The 23,902-nt window shown below is 45.5% G+C and overlaps 6 protein-coding genes across 7 annotated transcripts; 3 read left to right on the forward strand and 3 right to left on the reverse strand.

Annotated features, from left to right (window-relative positions):
• Positions 1-3,040: 3,040 nt before the first annotated feature.
• On the reverse strand, positions 3,041-4,362 carry GL218_09259 (uncharacterized protein; the record flags this gene model as incomplete). The annotated part of the gene is made up of 2 exons (XM_033586088.1): positions 3,041-3,922; positions 3,997-4,362. 2 exons carry the CDS (start codon positions 4,360-4,362, stop codon positions 3,041-3,043), a joined length of 1,248 nt encoding a protein of 415 aa, XP_033439782.1.
• Positions 4,363-6,893: 2,531 nt separating this feature from the next.
• On the forward strand, positions 6,894-7,735 carry GL218_09260 (Aspartic protease pepB; the record flags this gene model as incomplete). Its single annotated transcript, XM_033586089.1, has 3 exons — positions 6,894-6,977; positions 7,065-7,560; positions 7,611-7,735. 3 exons carry the CDS (start codon positions 6,894-6,896, stop codon positions 7,733-7,735), a joined length of 705 nt encoding a protein of 234 aa, XP_033439834.1.
• A 2,709-nt stretch (positions 7,736-10,444) lies between these two features.
• On the forward strand, positions 10,445-15,779 carry GL218_09261 (Nonribosomal peptide synthetase 4; the record flags this gene model as incomplete). Of its 2 annotated transcripts, XM_033586090.1 has the most annotated exons (3): positions 10,445-11,543; positions 11,609-13,922; positions 13,991-15,779. In XM_033586090.1, the coding sequence occupies 3 exons, from the start codon at positions 10,445-10,447 to the stop codon at positions 15,777-15,779; spliced, it is 5,202 nt and encodes a 1,733-aa protein (XP_033439832.1). The 2 variants fall into 2 exon arrangements, with proteins under 2 accessions (XP_033439832.1, XP_033439833.1); XM_033586091.1 differs by lacking the exon at positions 10,445-11,543 and having other exon boundaries at positions 13,696-13,922.
• A 543-nt stretch (positions 15,780-16,322) lies between these two features.
• GL218_09262 (uncharacterized protein) lies at positions 16,323-17,288 on the reverse strand (the record flags this gene model as incomplete). The annotated part of the gene is made up of 2 exons (XM_033586092.1): positions 16,323-16,707; positions 16,783-17,288. The coding sequence occupies 2 exons, from the start codon at positions 17,286-17,288 to the stop codon at positions 16,323-16,325; spliced, it is 891 nt and encodes a 296-aa protein (XP_033439831.1).
• Positions 17,289-19,455: 2,167 nt separating this feature from the next.
• Positions 19,456-20,106, forward strand: GL218_09263 (uncharacterized protein; the record flags this gene model as incomplete). The annotated part of the gene is made up of 1 exon (XM_033586093.1): positions 19,456-20,106. The coding sequence occupies one exon, from the start codon at positions 19,456-19,458 to the stop codon at positions 20,104-20,106; it is 651 nt and encodes a 216-aa protein (XP_033439830.1).
• A 311-nt stretch (positions 20,107-20,417) lies between these two features.
• Positions 20,418-21,953, reverse strand: GL218_09264 (GDP-mannose-dependent alpha-mannosyltransferase; the record flags this gene model as incomplete). The annotated part of the gene is made up of 1 exon (XM_033586094.1): positions 20,418-21,953. The coding sequence occupies one exon, from the start codon at positions 21,951-21,953 to the stop codon at positions 20,418-20,420; it is 1,536 nt and encodes a 511-aa protein (XP_033439838.1).
• Positions 21,954-23,902: the final 1,949 nt, after the last annotated feature.

Raw genomic sequence — 23,902 nt, forward strand, 5'->3', positions numbered from 1 at the left:
ATCTGATTCCGACTGTTTAGCCAAGAACGCAACACAATATCGCATCCAAACATATTTATTATATTATACGCCACTGTGTAACAAGCCAATGACTCGATTCGTTGTGTTACATCAGTAAGATCTTATTAAGGTCAGCGGCTAAGTATAGGTTGCATTGAAGGCCACGAACTGTACGATAGACTACACGGTTTAAGTTGTTTCGCTGGGTTAATAAATCCCCTAGATGCCATCAGATAACGGTATCATAATTCTTCCTCGGATATTAATTACTAACATTCCCTTTTGGTTTACCTTGATGGATATCGTCGGTCATTATTAAATAAGAAATAATGCAAAGAAAGCCTACCTTGGTATTCAGGACAGTCATTAGAGAACTCGTGAACAGACTGCTACAATAATAGTCTGCCAATCAACATAAGGAAAGGGCTACGATATACAAAACTACCAATCATTCACCGTCTAACCGGGCTATAATCGCTGTTGATATACACAACTTGACCGAGTAATGCGATGATAAGCGCTCCAGAACCGGAGGATACGTTACTTAGAGTGTCCATTAACCGAACTACAGCCCATAACTATGCCATGAGAAACCGACCTTTCACACAACTTAACACTTAAAGCTGATTATTAGGCTTAGGATCACGATATACGTTAAGCACTGGGAAGGCTCTAGATTAAAATGTACTGGACCACGAGCTGGATGATTGATATTATATGTCATCAAGTACCTAATATTAGCAAGTTCAGCAATAGCCCCGTATAGATATATATCATATACGCCGCACTCTACTAAAATAGCATCTTGCTTCTTAGTTACCTACTTGGGAATCGAACCATGAATCATAGACTCGCGACAGGAGAACTAAGCTTACGTCCCAGCTCAAGTGTATCACGGCCCACAGCGGCCTTTCCGCCTCTATAATCTTAGTCTTAACAGATTTATTCACCGCCTATTCATACCTAGGGTGCTTCGCGTTTTTTATAGTATCGAAGATGTGCTTCGTCGTCTTATAGCTAGTCGCCCTTTTAATATGATATGCTGGATGAGCATCAGCTACGTTTGTATTCCCAACAAGCCAACTAGCCTTTCAAAGCTGACCTTTGTGTAACGCCCTCGAACTGTATACGTTTAGTAGCACTGCTGACGAGGCATAATGGTAGGCTCGAGAGCGTTGGACTCCGAGCGTTATCTGCGAGAGGGTATCATGTGTGGCTTCAAATTCAGATGCAACTCCACTATACGGGCTGGCATTTTCCTTTTTTACTAATATTTAGATATCAGGGGTAAAGGGAGTGTGAAAGAAACGAGATTGTGCGGAATAGAAACAGGACTGGGCAGACCAGTGGCCAGGTCAAAAGAGATACCTAAATTATTTTTCCGGAGCTGGAGTCAGACTAGTTACCTCAAGAGCAAATATATCCTAGAACACGCTTTGAGAAGGAGAGCGACCTTATTAACAGCACAGGACTCGATGGTACATTGTAACTCGACGAAGGGTTAAATTCTGCCACGAACTTCCAACCTTGGACCTGCTGAAAGATACGGTATATGAGCTGTAGTTGTATATTGACTTAGTCTACTAACTGTATGAGTGAGGAGGGAGGTCCTTCTTATATACATCCCATGCCAAGATACCATGTACTGTACCTGAGAGTAGTCTCTTGACTACTTATTTCAACAGGACCTTAAAAAACTTTGAACGACACACGTACTAGACTAGTTATAGGAGTATATTGATGAAGTTCACCATTTACCGGCAGTGAAAAGGGTCTCCCGACAGGGATCGTTGCTCCCTATATCACCAGCACTAAAGGCTTAGTCTTCTTAAAACGGCCTTGCTACATGATATTCTACGGAATTGTGTGGTAGTATGGAATGTATTGTGTACTTCTTAATTCATACAGTTACATACAGTTACAGCTTAAATCAGCACCAGATGAGTTCATGCCGTCGAAGTGAGTTGTAAGGGCACCTTCTGGAGATCAATTACTTATTGGCTAATAGCTTTAAAAGTCTCAACTGCGCAATTGTGGCTGTTACCAATTTCTCGCCTACTATATCGGGGAGTTTGGACACTGCCCTTGATAAGTGTATCGTGTTTGAACATAATATGCACATATCTCATATCATAACCTTTTACAGGTTGTGACACCATAGAAGACATTAGTAGACTTAGTAAGATCGAAGGGTATCGTCTAAATAGTAGACCTAAAGAGCACCTAATCTGTCCTTAGTTTTGTTAGGTTCCTTGTTAAACATCATCAAACTTGGAGGTCATAACCCCCTTTCTCCCCTGAAAACCTTCATGATTAGAGGCCTATAGTTGAATAGAAATAATTAATTCCGAAGGCTTTATAAGCCCTAAGAACAAGACCTGTGAGCTTATTGCGGTAATAGGCGCCTTCCCTAATAAAATAGTACCTAACTAGAACCATGCCTGTAGTAGCTGGTCTGGAATCGCCTATTGGTACATGGGAATCAAAAAGTATAGAAGCATAGAGCGTAATACTCGCGACATGGTACTGGTATGCCAGTAGTTCCACCAATGAATTCAGCATCGGGATATAATAAATATATATGATGACGATGGAAGTTCCATGATCTTCGTCAAACCTGTCAATCTCGTTTTAAACCCATATAAAGAATGAAGTTAACAGGAGAGAAAGAGCCAGCTTTGGCTTAAGGAGAAAACAATGCCCCTTTTAAATAATACCATTAAAGTTTCGTAAAGCAGTATAAGAGGTATATACGTGCTCAGATCATAACATAGTTGCGAAACTGAGCGGCAATGAGCCGCTTTTTCCGCCGGAGGTAAATTGGCGCTGATATGGGCTGCCAATTAATCTCAACTACAAAGTCGTGAGATCTTCCGCTTGGGCGATATTGAACCTTCCAAGGCTTTTTCATGCACAGTTTTAGCCCTTGGCTATACACCTTCCGCCGCTTTCGACTTGCTATTGAACAACGCCCGTGCGCCGAACTCCGCCTAAAAGCCAGACCAGATTCGATAACGCTTCCCATGAGCATAGATAACTTTTAAGTAGCCTCCTCTCCGACTCGTCCTCCTAGGCCAAGTCCGCCACCTAGATTTCGCATGTGGACTTCTCTAAGTCTGCCTACCCAATGTCGCCGCAACACCGGTGTCATCTTGACGAATACCATCGCTTTATTCTCGTCGGTGAGAGCTTTCTCGGCGATTTTTAGCTGCAAGTCGGCATCCTCTTCTGCAAATTCGCGGAAAAAGATCTCAACCGCCTGTTCTGACCATTTAGGCGGGCTACGGGTCTTGAGGGCCTCAGCTAGAGATAAGATGCCGTCTTCGACGAGGTTGGTAGAGGTAAAGGACGAATGAAGTCCAAGCGGCGCAGAGGGACTAGTAGCGCGAGGAGCGGCGGAAGAAGAGGATGGCGTATTAGTGGACTGCTGGGTATAGAAGTTGGAAGAAAAGCGCGAGGGTCTACCGCGACGCTTCTCTGGATAATTAGGGTTTGGGTTCGGGTTAGGATTCGGCCGTTTTTGCGCTTGGGTATTCGGGACGTGCTCATCGGGTGGCGTAAGAGCACTTGGATTTGCGGTTATGGATGTTCGAGGAGGGATGGTTGTTGATGAAGGTCTCTGCATAGGCTGAGGAACAGAAGGAGTCGGCACCGGTTGGCTTATAGGTTGGGTTTGCTGAGTTTGGTTTTGGACCGGACTCTGAGTGTATATATTCGAGTCGAGGGAGGGATCGATGACGGTTTGATCTGCTGTGCTCGGTCTACCTGGTAAACTACCTAAACTACCGTCGGGGTTTCTCCGTCTCGGCTTCATAATACGTTTCGGTGCACCTCCGGAACCGACAACATCGGGGAATAGAATCTCCATATATTCTTCATGATCAAAAGGACGACCCCTTAATGCTTTTGATAACGGTTCTTTCTATAAATCATAGTCAGTTAGTATTATTAAACCATCCGTATATCTATCTATTTATTTTTTTTCTCTTTACCTACCTCGAAGTGTCTTCTCCATGCCTCTTCACTTGCTGTAACCATTCTAGTAGTGGGGTTATATAAAAATTCGGGATCCTCTCTTAATCCTCTCCACATGCGGAACTTCTTGCGCGCGTTGTCGGCCTTATTGATGAGGTGACTCTTCTCAGGATAAGCTCCATGCTTGTCGCGTAAAGCGATGGCAGCGCGTTCCCAAGCACCCGACTTGAAACTATGATTCTCTTTATATCCCATCTGCATAGACTCGCATAACGATCTGAAGAAGGTCTCCTCGTAAGCTAAGTTCCAACTGAATCGCGGGGTTCGTCTGTCGGCATTGCGACGCGAGCTTCGCGACGCAGTGATTTCAATATCGTCGTCGGACATGATGATGGCAGTTTCTGACTAACGATAACGACAGCGATGACGATCGTCTGCAGGATGCCGTAGCGATTATGGGATGAGCTGTTCCGATTAGACAGAAAAGCTGTTATCGCTACTACGGGGGGGGGAACCCAGATGCGATGGTTGCTTATCGCTGAAGCTCTTCCGGGGTTGGAACGGGGGGAGAGGAAACAGACTAATACGGTGGGAAATGTGAGGTTGGGAAAGTTGAGACTTTTTGCCAGTTTCAAACGGTTATGGAAACAGAATAATTGGTGGCTGGTAGGTATCACGTGTTTAATGTGGCTTGATGCTTTTCTTTTCTTTTTTTTTTCTTTTTCTTTTTTCTTTTTTTTTTTGGTACATTTAATATTGACTCAGGTACTAGTACTTTAATTCCATCTCAAGCTACGTTGATTTGTATGTATCTCTTACTGTGTAATATGTAAGCGACTAACCTAACCGATAAGCATATCAAGATAATTATCGATAAAAGGGTATAACATTTATTAATCAATCACCCCAAGAACTTGGAACTTTCATCTCAACTTCTCTCTCCCGTAACTCGAGACGAGAAGAAATCTTATCATAAACAAGCTTCTTCTAGCGTCGATATATTAGAACGAAAAGTTCTTCCACCTTTCAAGTTGACCCTTTTTTTAAAATACAATCGTATTCTCATTTATTATCTAGGTACTCTCTGATCTCGTACCTGGGTTGAACCCTGCGTCGTTCTTGAAAACTCTGAAATCTCCGTTCAAGGCTCTACGATTGGTCACTCAAAGATTCGAGACCAGGAGATGCCCCGTCCTTTTTGTCTGGTCTTTATCCGGGGTATTTGTAACCCTTGTTGGTCCTTTGTTCATCTTTGCTCAATACATACATACCTATGTCATGATCTAGGTATAACTCATATAACTCATAATTGATATCTTGATCTCTTAGTTGATTATAGAGAAAGCCATCATAATGGTTTTCCAACGTTGCTTATAATATTATAATACGTTATTTTTAGGGCTTTGTAACCGTTAACCCGAGCCTCTAGGTCTTCAACTTGGATTCAACTTGGACTCAACCCATCATCATTTCTGTCTATTCACTTATGGCCGTATTACAATAATACTTCCGCATTAGCCAGGATCGGCTATATCGAATTGGCTACGGCTGGTATGATGGCTCGCTTATTCGGCAACCTTTGGAGGCTCCTATGTACCATAGGCTTTGTCGGTAGACAGGCAAATAGTACCTAGGTAGGGTCCATATGGAGGGCCAGGCATTATCAAAGCGCAAATCTCTAGGAACCGTTACGGGGCTCGAAACCCCTGCATTAGTTTCCGGGGTTCCATGTCCACTAAGATACTTCTACCTTTCAACCAGTCAAGCTTCGTATTACGAATTTACCTATTTGTCACTTAACAGCCCCCACTGGTTATGCCACACCATCTGTCTGGGAATAGTCCTAGTGGACCTCGTTTCGACTGGCGATGGAGAGCATGACGACGCAGATCCTATTCCAGTCAATAACTCCGCCGTCCATCTGGCACTCGAGACAAAATATGCATCATATCTAGGATCGACCTTGGCTAGCTTGGCTAGAGCTTGTTTCTGACTTCCATGCAGATCGAATGATGGTCGACCGGGGTTAATCCCCACAACGCCCCTTTCCGTTTATCTTGGCTTTCGTCTTTACTTCAAAAGCAGAGCTCTTGGCTCTCGTTTACCCTCTTTCCTATACTTCAACTCCCATGAAGTTCGTTGTTGTCTGAGACAACTTCTATTCAGCAGCTGCTATTTTTTGTTTCTTTTCAATCTTTTCTTACTCCTTGAAGCTCTTTGGCTTCATTACCCTTCTTTGTAAATTCTTCCGCTTTCTTAACCGATTCTTCCTGGTCCAACTGTCAACCTAATACCAGGTCTTTTCCGAGTCTCTTCTTTCATTTAATCCACTGGTGTGGTGATACGTATATATATATTTTTTACGTCATCCTTCTTTCACTTCATTTCGATTATAAAAAGATGCAGTCTTTCGCGAAGTTGTTTGCTCCTCTTTGGGCTCTTGGCCTTGGGTTCTCTTCCCCGTTGGAATCCAAAAACGAGGTGTTTACAAGGTTGAACGAGTTCCGAACCCGAATTATACCGGCCGTAATGGACCTCGAGCTCTGTTGAAAACTCTCCGGAAATATGGATGCCTATACCGGCATCCGTTGCAGGCGCTGCTCAGCAAAGACTGAGATGATCTCAAAGAGAGAACCTAAGAGAGGAAAGGAAGAGGTCACCGTCAAAAGGGTCAGAATGGAGGTGCAGCCGCAGGGGCCAGGCTGCCGGGTCCGCTGCTAACGGAACCGGTCTTGTGACGGCAACCCCTGAGGCTACGATGTTGAGTATTTGTCTCCTGTCACCATTGGTGACAAACTTTAAACCTCGATTTCGACTCGGCTCGTCCGATCTATGGGTTTTCAAACAGTCAACTTAGCGCAACTGCGACTCAGGGCCACACTATCTATGACCCAAATCAATCCAAGACATTTGCTCTCATGCAAGGTGCCTCGTTCCAAATTTCTTACGGTGACGGTCGGGTGCTGCGGGCAACGTCGGCACCGATACTGTGGACATTGGCGGTGCTACCGTTACCAAGCAAGCAGTAGAGTTGGCCACTGCTGTCTCCCGATCTTTTGTCGAGGATACCAACAACAACATATCGGTAGGGTCTACTCGGTCTCGCATTCAGTCAACTTAACACTGTCCAGCCAGCTCAGCAGAAGACGTTCTTCGACAATGTCAAGTCGTCACTCGCTGAGCCTCTCTTCACTGCCGATCTCCGCGCGCAAGCAGCTGGCGCATACGAGTTTGGGCGTGTGGATACGAGCAAGTTCACAGGTGACATGACATGGGTTCCCGTCAATACAACAGATGGTTTCTGGCAGTTCACAAGCGAGAAATTCGCAATCGATGGTGGAGATCCCCAAACTTCTACGGCCGGCGCACAGGCGATTGCCGACACCGGTACCACTCTCCTTTTGGCCGATCCTGCTGTGGCACAGGCCTACTATGCGCAAGTTGATGGCGCCGTAGATGACCAACAGCAAGGTGGCTTTACGTTTCCTTGTGATGCACAACTACCCGATCTCCAGCTAGATGTGGGTGGCACCATGGCTACCGTCAAAGGTACCGACATCAACTTTGCTCAAGTCGATGATCAGAGTAAGTTCACTACAGTCTCACTAAGAAGTTGTCATACTAATGCGTAATAGCTTGTTTCGGTGGTCTACAAGCTTCGCCGGCAGGTCTCCAGATCTACGGCGATATCTTCTTCAAGAGCAACTTTGTCGCCTTCAACGGCGGAAACAACACTCTTGGGTTTGCACAGCACGTATAGATGTGCCTCTTGCATGTAACTATATGTATACTATTTCCTTGCATGTGAGCTATGGCCATGAACTGTATATATCATATCATGTGAGATTTTTGATTCCAAGAGGCATGTGTCAGGATACAGTAGACTTGGGGAATTTACTGAAGGCCAGGGAATTCATCGGGCCTGGCTGGCATGGTTACTCGTACATACCCGTACATTTTGAAAAGAGCATTTACAACTACAATAAGTCATATAATGAAGTTAAAGGATTGACAATACTACAACCAAGGTCTTCGTACGAAGGCACTGAAACGGGAATAATGAAGATTACTGTAGTTGACAATGAATCCCGCATGAAACCGATTTCGAAACGCTCCTGGGACCGCGGCTACAATAATAGGCTTTCATTCGCGTTGACCACATCCATCATATCTACTCTACTGGCTGGTAATTGGCTGGCTGCAATATTTGTACCGCCTACTATGCTTGCGAGGTCCGCTTTATGGCTGTGGTCTCCAAGGGCGATAGCCTCCATCGCGTAGATGGCTATGCTATCTATTCTTAATCCTATACAGCAAATACACTTCTCTAACTGAGGTTACAGATTCTTTTTCTCTGCATCCTAACACACTTTGAGGACATTCCTTTCGGTCAGTCAGTAGAGTCATCGGCGATGATATTGGGTTTGCCGGAAGGTAATCCTTCCGAGGGCGCAGACGTCTAGCTAAATATCATACAGTTTAAAAAAATAGATGCTTTATATTCCGAGACGAAGACATGGACGTAAAGATTACGAGTGGCTGAGTGACGATACTTTTCTGGGTTATAATATTCTTATAATGAAGTGTTACCAAATATGAAGTGTTTATTTTGCTAGATATGAGTGATAATATGGGCGAATTCGATATGCTAAAGCCGATTTAGCTAGTCGCAGTTGTTCACCGAAGACGAAGGATATATCGGGGATCCGAGAATATTTTGAAGGAGATACTTAACCGCGAATCGCTCAATTACGTACAGAGTACTACTTATACGACCACTCGCTAGTTAATTACTATAAACAATTAGAATGTTAATGCATTATGTGCATAACTCATCATCTACGTGCATTCTATAAATTAAAGGCCCATTTACGCGTAAGTATGGGTATGGGTACCTGCATGACCTATCTCCTCTATTTAAGGGTAAATAATTGCTTTTAAAGATGTTCTAGAAGTTTAATATGCTTCGCTATAAAGAACACCGGATTATTCTGTATAAGTACAATAAACCTATTCCATCACGGCTTCACGTTCTTAGTGTTTAAGCGGGACTTCATAAGGTCAATTACAATAACTCTTTTCGTAGGTAAAATGTCCGAAGTCGGACAAAATCATTGGTTCTTGAATGCCACTCCATTGTATTCTAGGAACATCAGGTACCATGCAACTCACCCCCGTCCCAACTATTCCATCCATCCCAATCCCCTTACATAGTACATACATACATATACATATTCCATGCTTTACTAGCCAGTTGATGTAAAACTTTTTATCCGCTAACGCAGGTTGATGCATCGAGCTATGTGGCGATCCTGGTTGTTACCAAAAGGTCCAGATGTGGTTATCACAAGCTGATTCGCCAAAGATCTAAGACTTTAGGGTATATGAAGCAGGTTATGAGGTACGTTATAAAGGGTGCATATTACTACATGTACCTACATATAATAGAATACCTACATGTAGATATTCTATACATAAGAAACATGCAATCCCACATGATTATTTGTATGTCATAATTTGTAAATGCGTGGGGTTTAGTGACTTTTCTGAAATTAACGCACACCCACGTACTTGGGTAATGTACCTAACCTTAGGTAGGTAAGTAGGCGCCTATAGGTAATATATAACCGACCGGAGGTGAATACGTAGGAGAGCTTAGTGGCAAATGTAGATCTTTCAAACACAAGAATTATAATGACTTATAGGCTTGTGCGGGGATATTGTTGATTCGCTTTAACAAAACATACCACCAAGAACATACCACACATCATCAAATCTTTGGTAACTTATACTTATACCATTGCAATAGCGATTATATGTATATACATTAGCAGATATATGTAGCCAAGACTCTCCACCCTTTTCTACACACCCTTCTCTAGACCCTTTATGGACCCTTCCAAGTCTTACTACCCTCTAACCAGGTTTCTGAAATTACTATGATTTTATCTGATCCGTTTAAAGTTATCTGATCCGTCCCTTGTGGAGAAGATGTGCGCTGGTGTCATCTTGGTTCGGTTCTAACGGCCTCCATAAATAGCCTCTAATGCAGAAAAGGAAAGTTGCTTCCAATTCAGCTCCATTAGTGACTATTCTCTCGTATCAGCGTTAGTAAATCATACAAGAAATACAAGAATCAACTTGCCGTTGTCGGCAAGAATGGAGACAGGTATGAAAACTATCATGTGCCTGTTGCGGCCTTTTCCCTACTTAGGCACTTGGCCTTCTAGGCATTTCGTCTCTGAAATTTTTCGAATTCAGGATCACCAGACTTAATACTCTACATCCTGTACGGCACTTGACAAATCCCCAAGGTCCACTCGTTTATCGAATATACCAGCGCTTCATATTCTAGCCGATGAAAAAATTGTATATTGATCTGTAAGTCCTGGTTATCGATTCGGAAGCAGTCGTCACTGCTATTGTCATCGTCATCGGCATCGCCTTTGTCGCTATCGCAAATTCAACAATGGACCAGAAGGATGTAGATAACTCATGTGTGGACTCTGTCTACACTGACGAGGGTATCTCGAGTGGTCATCTTACAACTCCACCAACAGATCTCGAAGAAGACGGCTTAACCCCAGAGCAGTTGGAACAGATATGGAGCTGGAATACGCCAGTTCCCCCTACCTTAGAAATCTGCATGCATGAGTTGGTGGAAAAGCAAGCAAAGGAAGATCCTAACCGGCCAGCTGTTAACTCGTGGGATGGCGCATTCACATACCAAGATGTTAGCTCGAGATCGGATCAGTTAGCAGCTCATCTCGTATCAGTAGGTGTCAAGATAGGATCGATCGTTCCGTTATGTTTCGAGAAATCGAAATGGACCGTCGTAGCTGTTCTTGCTGTCATGAAATCAGGCGCGACGTTTGCGCTTATGGATCCGAGCCAGCCCGAAGGCCGACTACGCACCATCGTCGAGCAAACGGGTGCTTCTACTATAATAACATCGAAGCTACAAGAGAGTCTCGGTCATCGCATTGCACCAAACGCAACTCATATCACCCTCTCTAGCGAACAGTTTAGCAGCTATAACACATCTCCAAGTTTACCTTCTGTGCCAGCGAGCGCGAATCTTTACATACAATTCACGTCAGGCAGCACGGGAAAGCCGAAGGGGGTTATTATAACGCACGAAAACTATTCTAGCGGCGCGATACCACGCGCGGAAATAGTCGGATATCGCGCACATTCGCGAGTCCTTGACTTTGCGTCGTATGCTTTTGACGTCTGCATTGATTGCATGCTATGCACATTATCGGTAGGGGGTTGCCTATGTATTCCCTCAGATGCCGATCGAGTCAACGACCTCAGCGGCGCCATACGGAAGATGGACGTCAACATGGCTCATATGACGCCCTCAGTTGCCCGCGTCTTAGACTCCGATATCATACCTTCGCTTGAAGTTCTCGGGTTAGGAGGAGAGGCTATATCCGCAGGCGACGCAGCCACTTGGAGTCGAAATACGAAAGTGATCAATGCGTACGGCCCTTCGGAGTGTACCGTAGGTTGCGCTGTTAATGGCGATGTGGGTGCAGAAAGCCAAAAGGCACATGTCAGCATCGGTAGGGGAGTTGGGGAACACTGTGGATTGTTGATCCTTCTAATCACCACCGACTCATGCCTGTAGGCGCAGTTGGCGAGCTTCTGGTTGAAGGTCCTATAGTAGGACCAGGTTACTTGAATGATGCCGAGAGAACAGCTATTGCGTTCATTAGCGACCCGAAATGGCTTTTAGCCGGGAGTTCACAGCATGCAGGCCGTAGTGGACGACTATATAAGACCGGTGACTTGGTAAGATACGATCCGGATGGGACAATTATTTTCGTTGGTCGAGGCGACCAGCAGGTGAAATTACGTGGGCAGCGAATCGAACTCGCAGAGATCGAGTACAATATGCGAGATAAACTACCACCAGGTACTCGTGTCGCTGCCGAGGTAATTAGGCCTGGCGGACCTGCTGGTGAACCGACATTAGTTGCATTCATAGCAGAGCGAGCAGGTCTTGTACCTGAATCTGAACCTCTTCTAGGATCATTATCACTCCAAGTAGCAGACTCTCTCACGGGGATGAATAAGGCCATATCGGAACATTTACCGATATATATGGTACCGGCGGCCTATATTCCTCTACAGACCATGCCCTTGTTAGTTTCGGCGAAGACAGATCGGAAACGCCTCCGAGAATTGGGACATGCGCTTAGTAGGAAAGACATCGCCGGGTTCGCCGCAGCGACGGTTCCCAGAAAAGAACCCTCAACTCCAACGGAAAAGAAACTTGCCCAGTTATGGAATCAAGTCCTTGGACAGGATATCGATGTTGGCGCTCATGATAACTTCTTCAACTTAGGAGGTGACTCTCTTCGCGCGATGAAGCTGGTCGCTCAAGCACGAACACAGGACACCGCGCTTACGGTTGCCGACATATTCGCTAACCCTGTACTCTCAGACATGGCTCTAGTTGCGAGAACCGCATCCAGCGAAGCCGTAGTCGAGATTCCGCCATTCTCCCTTCTTGGTAGTCAATGGTCAGAGGATTCGGCGCGACAAGACTGCGCTGCTATCTGCGACGTTAACCCCTCAAAAATCGAAGATATTTATCCCTGCACGCCTCTTCAAGAAGGGCTTATGGCGCTGTCAGCTAAGGTCAGCGAAGCCTATGTCGCACAGCGCGTAGTCGAACTTGCAGATGAGACAGCAGCGCGGGATCTTGCGAAGGCTTTCGAGCTAGCTTCTGCAGATTGCGCAATTCTCCGGACGAGGATAGTCCAGATCACAAGCCAAGGATTGATGCAAGTAGTCGTTAAAGACGACTTTGACTGCAAGTGGTTATCCGGGGAGAGTCTTAACGATTATCTGGTTCAAGATAGAAGCGAACCAATTCAACTTGGCAAGCCTCTAGTTAGATACGGCGTGGTTATCAACGAGAAGTCTACAGGAAAGTCGCATTTTGTCTTGACAATGCATCACGCTCTCTACGATGGATGGTCGATGCCTCTAGTGGTCGAACGAGTTAATCGAGCATATAACAACCTCCCAACTAAGCGACCAGCTGATTTCAAACACTTCATTAGCTACCTCACTAATATGGATCGCAATGAATCGGAAACTTATTGGCGAGAACGACTAGATGGTGCTAATAATGAACAATTTCCTTCCCTCCCCTATTCGGGCTATCAGCAACAAGCCGATTCTCTTTTAGAACACTACGTACATACTAGCAAGCCCAATACCGGGATAACCATTGCCACGGTTATCCGCGGTGCTTGGGCACTCTTGGTCTCAACTTATACCTCGACCGACGACGTAGTGTTCGGAGAGACGCTTACTGGGCGCAACGCTCCTATTGCAGGTGTCGAACAGATCGAAGGACCTATGATCGCTACAATACCAGTTAGAGTAGCCGTCAACCATGATATGACCGTGAGAGAGTATCTACAGGAAATCCATGACCAATCGGTCCTTGGAATCCCTCACGAGCACTTCGGCCTGCAACACATCAGACGTCTAAGTCCGGATGCGCGGGAGGCCTGCGAGCTGAGAACCGGCTTGGTATTACATCCCAGCGCAGATGCTGATGAAACCGCCCCTAGCGAAAAGCAACCAGCGGACGGCTTTGTTCCTGCTGGCGATGAAGAGGCGGCACAGGAAGCGCTCAAGTTTAACACGTACGCCCTGATGCTGGTATGTTCCTTAGACCCAAGGGGCTTTTTGGTCATGGCAAGCTTCGACTCGAAAACAGTAACGAGTCCGCAGATGGAGAGGATGTTACGCCAGCTTGAAAAGATTACGCAGCAGCTCGTCGAGAACCCAGATGCCAGATGTAGCCAACTTCAGATACTAGCCGAAGAGGATATATCTGAGCTCACCCACCTGAGCCAGACAGGCGCAAAAAGTCCAGCTATCACTGCTTTACTCCCTACTGGCTGTGAGGTATCCGAGACGTGGATCGTTGACGCTGTTGATCCAGAGCGGTTACTTCCTCTAGGTGCTGTTGGAGAACTCTTAATAGGTGCTCCGGCGAACCTGATCTCGAGTTGACGCCGTCTCCCCAGTGGGCTAGCCAGAATAACACCGGCCGGTTTTACAAAACTAATAAACTCGTAAAGTACGATGCGAACGATAACATTACCCCCATCGAACGGACAAGTTCTACTAGAACATTCTCTACTGGTCCACGTGAAAAGCATGTATCAGCTACCTCGGCGAAGCAGAAGAGTCTTCGACAAGCCTGGAGTCAAATACTAGCAATCGACGAGGATGAAATTGGGTTGAACGACAGCTTCTTCCAGCTTGGCGGCGATTCCATCGGAGCTATGAAACTTGTGTCGGAGCTCCGAGCCAGGAAGATGGAATTAACGGTACCCGAGATTTTTAAACATAGGACATTATACGATATGGCGAAGGTCTTGAGGGAAGAGAAGCAAGTGACCGCCGAGTCGACCGAGCCGCCACCGTCTCCATTTTCATTGCTTGACGTCCCGGATGTGGAAACCTTCATCGCTGAGACGGTCAGGCCACAGCTTGTCCAAGGCGATCATGTAATCAGGGATATTCTCCCGGCGCGTCCGCTCCAGCAAGTCGCGGTGAGGGGCACAACTCAACTTCCTCGATTTTCCGCTCGTTACGAATTATTCCATTTTGACGGACACCTCGACAAGGAAAGACTCTTCAAAAGCTGTCGGGAACTCGTCGCTCGCAACGAAATCCTGCGAACAGTTTTCGTCGAGAGAGGCGAGGAGTGCTTTGGCGTCGTTCTTGAGACGCTTGATATTGCGATCGACCAATACGAGATCGAGGGAGACTTGGACTCGTTTGCGCATAAGCTATGCGACGTCGACGTTCAAACCAAGATGCCACTAGGCTCTGCCTTCGTGAAGTTCATGTTCGTCCAAGGCGATGCCGATAAGAACTGCCTCATCTTCCGCATCTCCCACTCACAGTACGACGAAGTCTGTCTCCCGGGTCTTATACACCAGCTCGGTGCTCTATACGACGGCAAGGCTACAATAGATTCCGTTCCTTTCTCTTCCTTTGTATACCACGTCGTGAATAAGGGCATCCCGCGAAGTATCCCCTACTGGCGAGACCTACTACAAGACAGCTCGCTCTCTATCCTCCGTCCGGATGTACCTCTAACATCCAAGACCCCAGCCGCAATCAGCCGGATAGTCGATATCTCTACACGGCTAAGAGACATAACAGTAGCGACGCTACCAACAGCCGCGTGGGCCTTGTGCCTCGCGCGACGGCTCGCGCGGAGAGACGTCGTATTCGGCGAGGTCGTCAGCGGCCGGAACACGGACCTACCGCACGCGGACACGGTCGCGGGACCGACATGGCAATACGTGCCGGTGCGGGTACGCTTCGAGGACGACTGGAAAGTCGCGGACCTGCTACGACACGTGCAGCACCAGCACGTCGCCAGCGCGCTGCACGAGTGCATGGGTCTGACGGAGATCATGCGCGAGTGCGGACCGCTCCCGGGGTGGCCAGTCGGCGCTGACTGGTTCGACTCGGTGGTGCACCAAGACGTCGTCCACGTCGAGGAGCTGAAGTTTGGATTTGGAGGCGGCCGGGACGAGGAGGAGGAGGGTGGAGCGACGTGCCGTTTCGAGACGGTATACCCGCACCTCGAGCCGTTGCGCGAGTGGAAAGTACAGGCGTTCGTCGACGGGGATAGCCTGACGTTGGAACTCGTTACGTTCCAGGATTGGATAGGCGTTGCGGCAGAGTTGCTGGATGAGTTGGAGGAGATAATGGGGATGTTGGTGAAGAAGCCGGACGGGAAGCTCTTCTGATTGGATATGGGGGGGGGAACAATATATTATATAGAATTTAGGGTATTTGGATAAAGTGTCTCTTATTATTTAGTCACTCATTTGAGTCTTGAGATAGGTGTCTCTACCATGTAGGTTATATGTTTTTACTCGTAGCGTACATTTTTTTTGTATGTTGATGCTTTACCAACGAGTTAGATTTTCTCCTCCGAATCAAAATATATAATGTATATGGACATGAGCTCACTGTCTATAAGATCTAGTCTTCTATACAGAATTTAGAACTGTAATGAGTACCAACATTTATAACGACTTCTTGACTCTTTATATAAAACTAGTATATACCTTACTTGATAATATTGAACAGTTTAATCCGCCTATAACTAAAGTTGATACAAATATCAACTGAATACTAAACCAGCACGCCTTAAGGATTGATAGTCTAAAATCCGCTGCCAAAATCCCAAAAAATTGCCTGTCATTTAAACATTAATCTACCCACTTCGACGGCATCGACTGTATTAGGTACTCGCACATGAATTTAAACCCTGCTAATACGGTCGATTATATTCTCGCATTGACGGGTTTGCCTTCAGCTCTTGCCTTTCGCCTCCTATACGTATCCCGATAATTGTATCGCTCGTAGGTACCAAACGCGTAAAATCCAAATCCAACTACAAACCAGAGACTGGTGATAATTAGACCTACGGGGAAGATTAAAATGTTAACACCGGGTAAGACGAAGGCAACTGTCCCTTCGTGCATTTGGGCCGTAATATTGTCGACTGCTACCGAGGCGAGTGTAAAATCAGACATGACAACATCTGTCGAAAAAATGCCATTGACAAAAGCAGCTTCATTAGAAGAGACGTTCGTGCTAACTTGCTGGCCCGCCAAGTTCTTTCCTGTCAATGTGACGGTTGGCATCACCAATGCCTCTAGCACACCCCTGTTTTAAAATAAAAGATAAGCCTTCGCGCGCAATAATACGGTATAAGATGTCCCATCTAATTTAAGTACTTACATCGTCATAGGTTGAGCCATTTTGGCCTTGTCTATTTGACCAATGAACATGTACGTCTGGAGTATTGTAGGCGTCGAGCTCTGTCGTTTAGAGACATTCGCTGGTTGCGCACCCTGACCAACTGGCGAGACAGAGGCACCATTATATTGAAGCCCGACGGAGATGTCCTCTGGAGGGATACCTTCAAATTCTCCGAAAGGTGTCGATACTTGGAAGAGGCGCAAGTCGGCCATGAATGTGCCGGCGTTCGTGTCGAGGCTGAATAGATTGTAGCAAACGGCTGTTCCCGAAGGGTTCGACGCAGCTACGAGTTGAGACAATGATGTCAAGCAGGCTGCTTCAGTATCCGTATTCCACTGAGTCATGTTCGCTTGCGAATCATTCGGTGTCGACGTCGTCTGTCGCCTTTCTAACGAGTCGGCATCGGCATCGGCATTGGCATCGTCGAATCTTGTATCCAACATCGTCGCACGCGTGTTCATGATTCCTCCCACCATAGGCTCCATGCTAGCTAATGCCGAAGAGGCAAATAGCGAAGCTACGGCAGCACTTAACCAAACCATCTTAACGAGACGGCCTTCGACTTTCGATTATGATGATATTGGTCTGGACTAAAGTATATATATATATCTGTTGAACTGTAATAAGCCGGCCGGCGGTTGAATATGGTAGTATATCGGTATATCTATAAAGAGTGTTTGTAAAGAACGTGTGGAACCTGTCCGTATTGTACCTATTCGATGTTCGCTAGGAGCGGAGACCCAAGTAGCGCCGATCAGATTGGAGATCCAGCAAAATAAAAAATAAAAGGGAAAAAGGGACCTGCCACAAGAACGGAAAGGCGGCAATATTTTGTTTGGACGGAACAGGTTGTAATGGGATTCGGGAAAGGAGAGAATTGGAAAAAAGAGGCGGATATCAACTCGATAGCTTAGAATAGATGCAATAATACAAGGACCCGCAACGAAAACAGACCCCAGTAGACCAACTAAATGGCATGACGGTGGGTCATCGAGCGATCTTGCGCGGCGGCCTAGAACAGGTCAAGATGCAGGGTTTGGAAGATCTCTTGCTTGTCGAGCTAAGACAACCAGGAGATCAGGAGGAGTGAAAACACGAGGAGTTGGGTAGCCCTTGTTGATTATCATACTCCTTCTGCGGCAACGAAGAGCCCCTTATGACAAAAATATTAGGAATGAGGAGTTTAAAGACTATGCTGCTTCAGTAGGTGGTACGATAGAGAAATGTTACATATGTAAGAGATGATGGAGAACCAATGCATTGCGGAGATTGGAAAAGCGTAGTGACATTGGGCACTACACCGGCGCGAAGCCAACGAATGAAAGTGTGAAGCCGATTTGGACCTATTAGAGGTACATCATATAACCAATATTAACAATTGGATCATAATAAAGGTAAGATTCTACGTATCCAAGTATGTGGTTTGTACTAAAGATACTATTACACGTAGTAGGCCAGCATAACTGCCCGGTGTGCTTCGTATGGGGGGATGTTGGTTTCGACGCTCTGCTGGTTTCCGAGAATGTCGGGTCGCTTAATGATGCGACGTTGATGAAGAGTGAGAAGAGTTTCGAGAGTCAGCGTCAGTGAGACAAAGCGTCACGCTCTAAAGTATTATGTACTATGTACTAACCTACTTTGAACTTAAACGGGTTTTGAATGGGTTAAGAAGATCCCTAATTAAGACCCCTGAGCCCTGTCTAGTTACATCTTGAAGCTTCAAAGCCCCCAACTTCCCCTAAGCAATCCCTGTTCTCGTGTCACAAGCCCTAGTAGCCAAGCACCGAGTCCAAGGTTGGACCTATCATATGCTGGCAGTCGTTTCTAGTTATCATATGTATTAACTAACGAAGGTTGCGATGGAAAAAAATAATAGAATACATAGAAGCAAGATGCTCGAATTTACCGAACCCATTTCATTCCGTATATATTATCTCTAATTCGTATCAAGAAATTATATCTTACGAGAGTGCAGGTAAAGTTACAATAATAACGATGACATTCTGATTCTAAAATCTAAGCTGAAGCTGTAGGATATTAGAACAGGTACCTATTAATGTTTAAGTACCTAATTCTCTAGGAAACAGGTAAGGACTACCAGTATGTACCTACCTAAGGTAGAAACGGCGTGCTTATAGTTTGATCCTCTAACTCTCTAAATACATTTAAACACATATTTTAAGACAAAATCAATCCTTTAGGAAAAACATCCAACTGCTGAGGTCAGTTACCTACTATTATCGGCAATTCAACTACCCTCTTCGGTGTGTCACTATTGAAGCCATCGTCTCGTTTATATTAGTCACGATTTTTTTGATTTTTTGATTTTTTGATTTTTTTAAATGTGTACGGCATCGGTGTCCGAATCGACTAAAGAATGATCGGGTGGGTGCATATATACTAACCATACGGAAGCTATTTCGATGACCCCTCAAACGTAATGAATATTATTAATCATTCCGATATTTCCGTGATTCACGATAGAAGCTCCAGTTGTCATCGGGGAGAAGCACAGCTAATTACCTAGGTTAGATACATATATGTGAGTTGCAAGCTGCAAGTTGTATGTATTAGTCGTCATATATCGCGACATCTTTCTAGAGCTATTTGTTATATATACCTAAGAAAGAAAGGAAGATAAATCAAATCAAAATGAAACCTGCCAATTCAGCCAAGACAGCTTTAATTATCATTGATATTCAAAATGGATTCCGACATCCAACACATTGGGGCGCTAGCCGCAGCACACCCGAATTTGAAGAGAATGTCGCGCTTCTATTAAACACGGCACGGGAATACAATAAGAAGCTGGGTGAAAACGCGGTAGACATTTATCACGTCCATCATCATAGCATCTATCCGGACTCGATGCTCTATCCCGGTACTCAGGTTGAGATAGATGGCAAACTAGTCGAAGGGGCACAACCGCAATCGTTTGCACAGCCAGAACCGCAGGAGCCTGTCTTCATCAAAGATGTCAACTCATCCTTCATTGGCACCAAACTAGAAGCCCATCTCAAAGGCCAAGGAGTTAGACAACTCGTCATAATGGGTCTTACGACGGACCACTGTGTTAGCACAACTACACGGATGGCCAACAATCTAAGGGTCGTATCCATAACAAGCCCAACCGGCGAACTCGATGAAGGCGATATCCTTCTCGTCGGCGATGCATGCGCCACGTTCGCAAAGGGTGGAATCGATGCCGAAACGATGCATAAAGTAAGCCTTGCTTCTTTAAACGATGAGTTTGCTCAAGTTGTAAACACGCAAGACGTCCTGCGTAACGTATTTGGAAACTAAATTGCTATCTACAATTTACTTCCTCGTCTGCCAGCCACTCGAGGGAGGTGTCCAGATAAATGCGCTCTCGAAAACAGGCCCAAACAATAACTAATCCAGCATGTAACCCGCTGGTCCTGCGCAGTCTAACATCTCACCAAGTTGTAGTGTGGTTTTAGGTGGTGCATACAACCACTCGCTTAAGCAATAAATGATTAAATACAATAAACTGGGTATAAAAGGAAACCAAGCTATCCAGGAGGAGTTGTGAATATAATTCGGGCCAGAAAGGGTATTTCCAATCCGAACTTAGAATCTCCTGGTCGTAATATTCAACCCATTATCCAACGACTTATATATTTTTTCACAGTTGAGACCCGTGGCGTATGAGTCTTGAACAGATGTCCGATATCTGTCAAGACGAGGTAACTACCAACAAGCGCCCAGAACCCTATAATGATAGAAAGGGAAAAGGCTAGCTTCGCTGTAGTGATCTTGGGGAGGAAAAATCGTCTCGTAGGAGAGTTCAGGAATAGCCAGCCGACGATGGGTACCCGCGTCATCGATGCGCCTAACTCCCTGTTCTGTTCAAATTGCTCGATCGTGTCAAACATCTGCCAGGCGGCCTTATTACTGATCCTCTCCCATGTAGCGTCGCATGCAAACGCGCGGCCAGCTAGAGCAAATTGCTCGCGGAGTCTTGAGTCTCGACCAAGCAACAGCGTCTTTCTCACGAAACCATCCAAGTCATCGGGTGGAACGAGAAACCCGGTCTTTCCGTGCTCGATAATATCGCTTGGACCACCTTCGTCCCGTGCAATAACTGGCATGCCGCTCGCCATCGCTTCCAGGACTACTAGCCCAAATGTCTCGGTGATGGAGCAGTGTAGGAAAATATCGGCTGAAGCATAATGTGTCATCAGATCCTCTCCGACCTTGAAACCAACGAAGATGACCTTGCCTTTCTCACTCAGTGTGCCAAACATATCCTTCACTTCTTGGAAGACGACTGGGTTACGATTTCCGCCGACGATGACGAGTTTGAAGTCCAGCCCTTCCTTATCCAGTTCCTTGGCCGCCTGTGCAAGGAACCCGAACCCCTTCTCGCCCGCTATTCGCGAACAAGTGAATAGGATGAGCTCTCCATTTGGTGCCCATTCCTTTCGCAACGCCAAGCTTCTCTTAGTCGGATCGAAGCCCTTGGTGTCGACTCCCCTTCTCAAAACCTCCATTTTGTTAGTTGGCACGTTTGCGACTTTGTCTAGATATGTTTTGACGAATGTGCTCGGGTAGAAAATGGTCTTCACGGAAGAGTCACGAAATAAGTTACCTTGGACGAAGCCAAAGACTCGATTTGCGATCCCGCCTAGCGGCCAAGGAAACAAAACAGAGCAGTATCCCGCCAGGTCTGTCTGGAAATTGCATATGACAGGCACTTGTAACTCCTTCGCGTGCTGCCGGGCCTGCAGCATCACCTGAAATCCTAAAGATGCTGGGCTAGCCAAATAGATTAGATCTGGAGGGCCTCCGAACGTCCGCCTGTATATCTCAGAAAGCCGTACGGGATATGCCACTGAGAGTTCGGGGTTGAAAGGCAGAGGATAGCCTGTTAGCCGTATTTCTTCGTGGTATAGTAGGTTGGCATTGCTGGAAGGGCTAATCGGGTTAAATGTGTTTATTTTGGTGTGATTATACGGCGCAACTACCGAGACGAGTGCTCCGTGAGATCGGAGTTGATCCACCAGCATCTTAGTGGTGCGCGACACGCCGTTCACAGGGCCGAGGCTCTCAGTGCATAGCAGGATACGTTTCCCCGTCAGACCAGACGGGAAATCGTCAAAGTTATGAGATTTCTGTCCGTTCGCCATAGTTGAAGCTTTATGAAGCTGACAGATTGGCGTAGTGTAGTCCCTAGGTGCCACTCTGCACTCTTCAAGTAGCCCGGTGGCTTCAAGTTGGAGGTACAGATCAGGATGAGTCTTTCTCTTTAACCTCACATATATATATGCCTAGGAGTGACGTTAAGGCTATCTCTGAGTGGTCCTATCGCGGTTTCTACTGATAGACTAACCAGTAGATCGTGATATAAGCCGTTGTTAAGATGCATAAAATGGATGCCCGTAACATAATGATATAGGTGAAGATACCGAATCAGAAAATTCTAGTGGTCGAGGGGAAGAAATGCGAGTCTTATTCTAGCGAAGAGGATAAAATTCCTATTAAAAGTAGAAAGGTTGAGACTAGATTTCCGATGCGATGAACCTAAAAAGTGTTGGCCAACTTAGGAAGATGATACTAAACTATAAGCAAGTGATCTGTGCTCTTTTAAGGATTGAATCCCGTGTTGAATCAATAGCGGCGGCTGACATTTACTTACTTGCCAAAGAAGGTGTGAAGTATTCCCGTGGCTTGAGTATGAGATGGTCTGGTGGGCATAAGAAGATAAGGCATGTTAGATTTCTAATTTACCTGCTAAAGAGAGTTTATCCTAATGTGTAGCCACCTAGTATGTGTCTGTGAGATGTAGATAGTATACGTATTCACGGTCGGTCTGGTTGGTGGCTCACGGGGTACTATGACTATTTGGTGATTCAAGGGCATAAGACTAATAATGGTTATACTTAATCACGCACCTTGAAACTGGAAATATGTACATGTAATATTTGATATCCTACCTTGCGTTCCCAGAGGCGAATCTAGAGGTATATTATCTGAGGTACTGTATTTTGGCATGTAGTCTTTTCCTTGAGTAACCTCTTTCATCTTCTCGTTTGCCTTTGGTATTAATTTACCCAATGACACGCTCTGTTGACAGCACACGCAAAAGAGACAGCGCACCAATCATATAGCGCATTGACAGCACATTTTCTCAATAAGATCAACTTTAGATGAATTCAGATACACACTAACCTTGTTAACCTGCAAAGACCTGCAAGAGAATCCGGGGTCCTACAAACCTTACAGCAGTAAATATAGGTAGATCTGCATGTATACCGACATCGCGCTTAAGCAATACCTTCTAGACTTAGATTCGTTCAACAAAGATATTTTACATTTTACAAGGGGGTACTGGATGAAGCTTTAGCCTTTAGGGTAGTTAATGTCACATGGCCATTCACTATTTATGTGAGGTTATCTAGATTATCTCATTTACGAATTAGCACCCTACATTAGACCCTCGTGTGTCTGGTACGCTTATCTGTTGGCTATTTATCTATCCCTAGGTAAGTAATACTTGCGCCATCATACTTGGAGTATGACTTGGATTAGAGTAGCCTTTTTCTTTTTCTTCTTTTTTCTCTCTCTTTTTTTCCCTCTCCCAGCTGATTCATTCTTCTCTTCGATTATAAGATGTGGTAGGATCGAGAGATTCATTTAGCTTTTCGCATTGTTCCCATCATTGTACTTCCTACAGTATTTATACAGTGACACATATTCAAATATCTAAGGCCGGCTTACCTAGGTCGTTTCGCCTGAGCCGCATACTGCGCGCTTATAACAACTAGTTATGGTGTATAAGTACATGTTATATATTGGTCTGGTAGGTGAAATATGTCGTTCATAGGTACGTAGATGGATACAAACTACATATTGCCTATATCTTCTATCTTTACCCCAGTCTTTCTTCGTTATGGGAATAGACTATTACGAATACATGTAATACTAACAATAAGCCCGTCTTTAGAGTCTTAGGAGGCCCTCTAGTTTCTTCTCTCAAGCCTCCCGCTCCTACACCCTGCACGTACCTTACATTTGTGTAGAGTTCATTAGATTGCAACCCGACTTTTAATAAGCCCTGGACAGACTTACCCAACGG

This window comes from Daldinia childiae (assembly GCF_008694065.1).
Source record: "Daldinia childiae strain JS-1345 chromosome Unknown Scaffold17, whole genome shotgun sequence".
NCBI classification, from domain to species: domain Eukaryota; kingdom Fungi; phylum Ascomycota; class Sordariomycetes; order Xylariales; family Hypoxylaceae; genus Daldinia; species Daldinia childiae.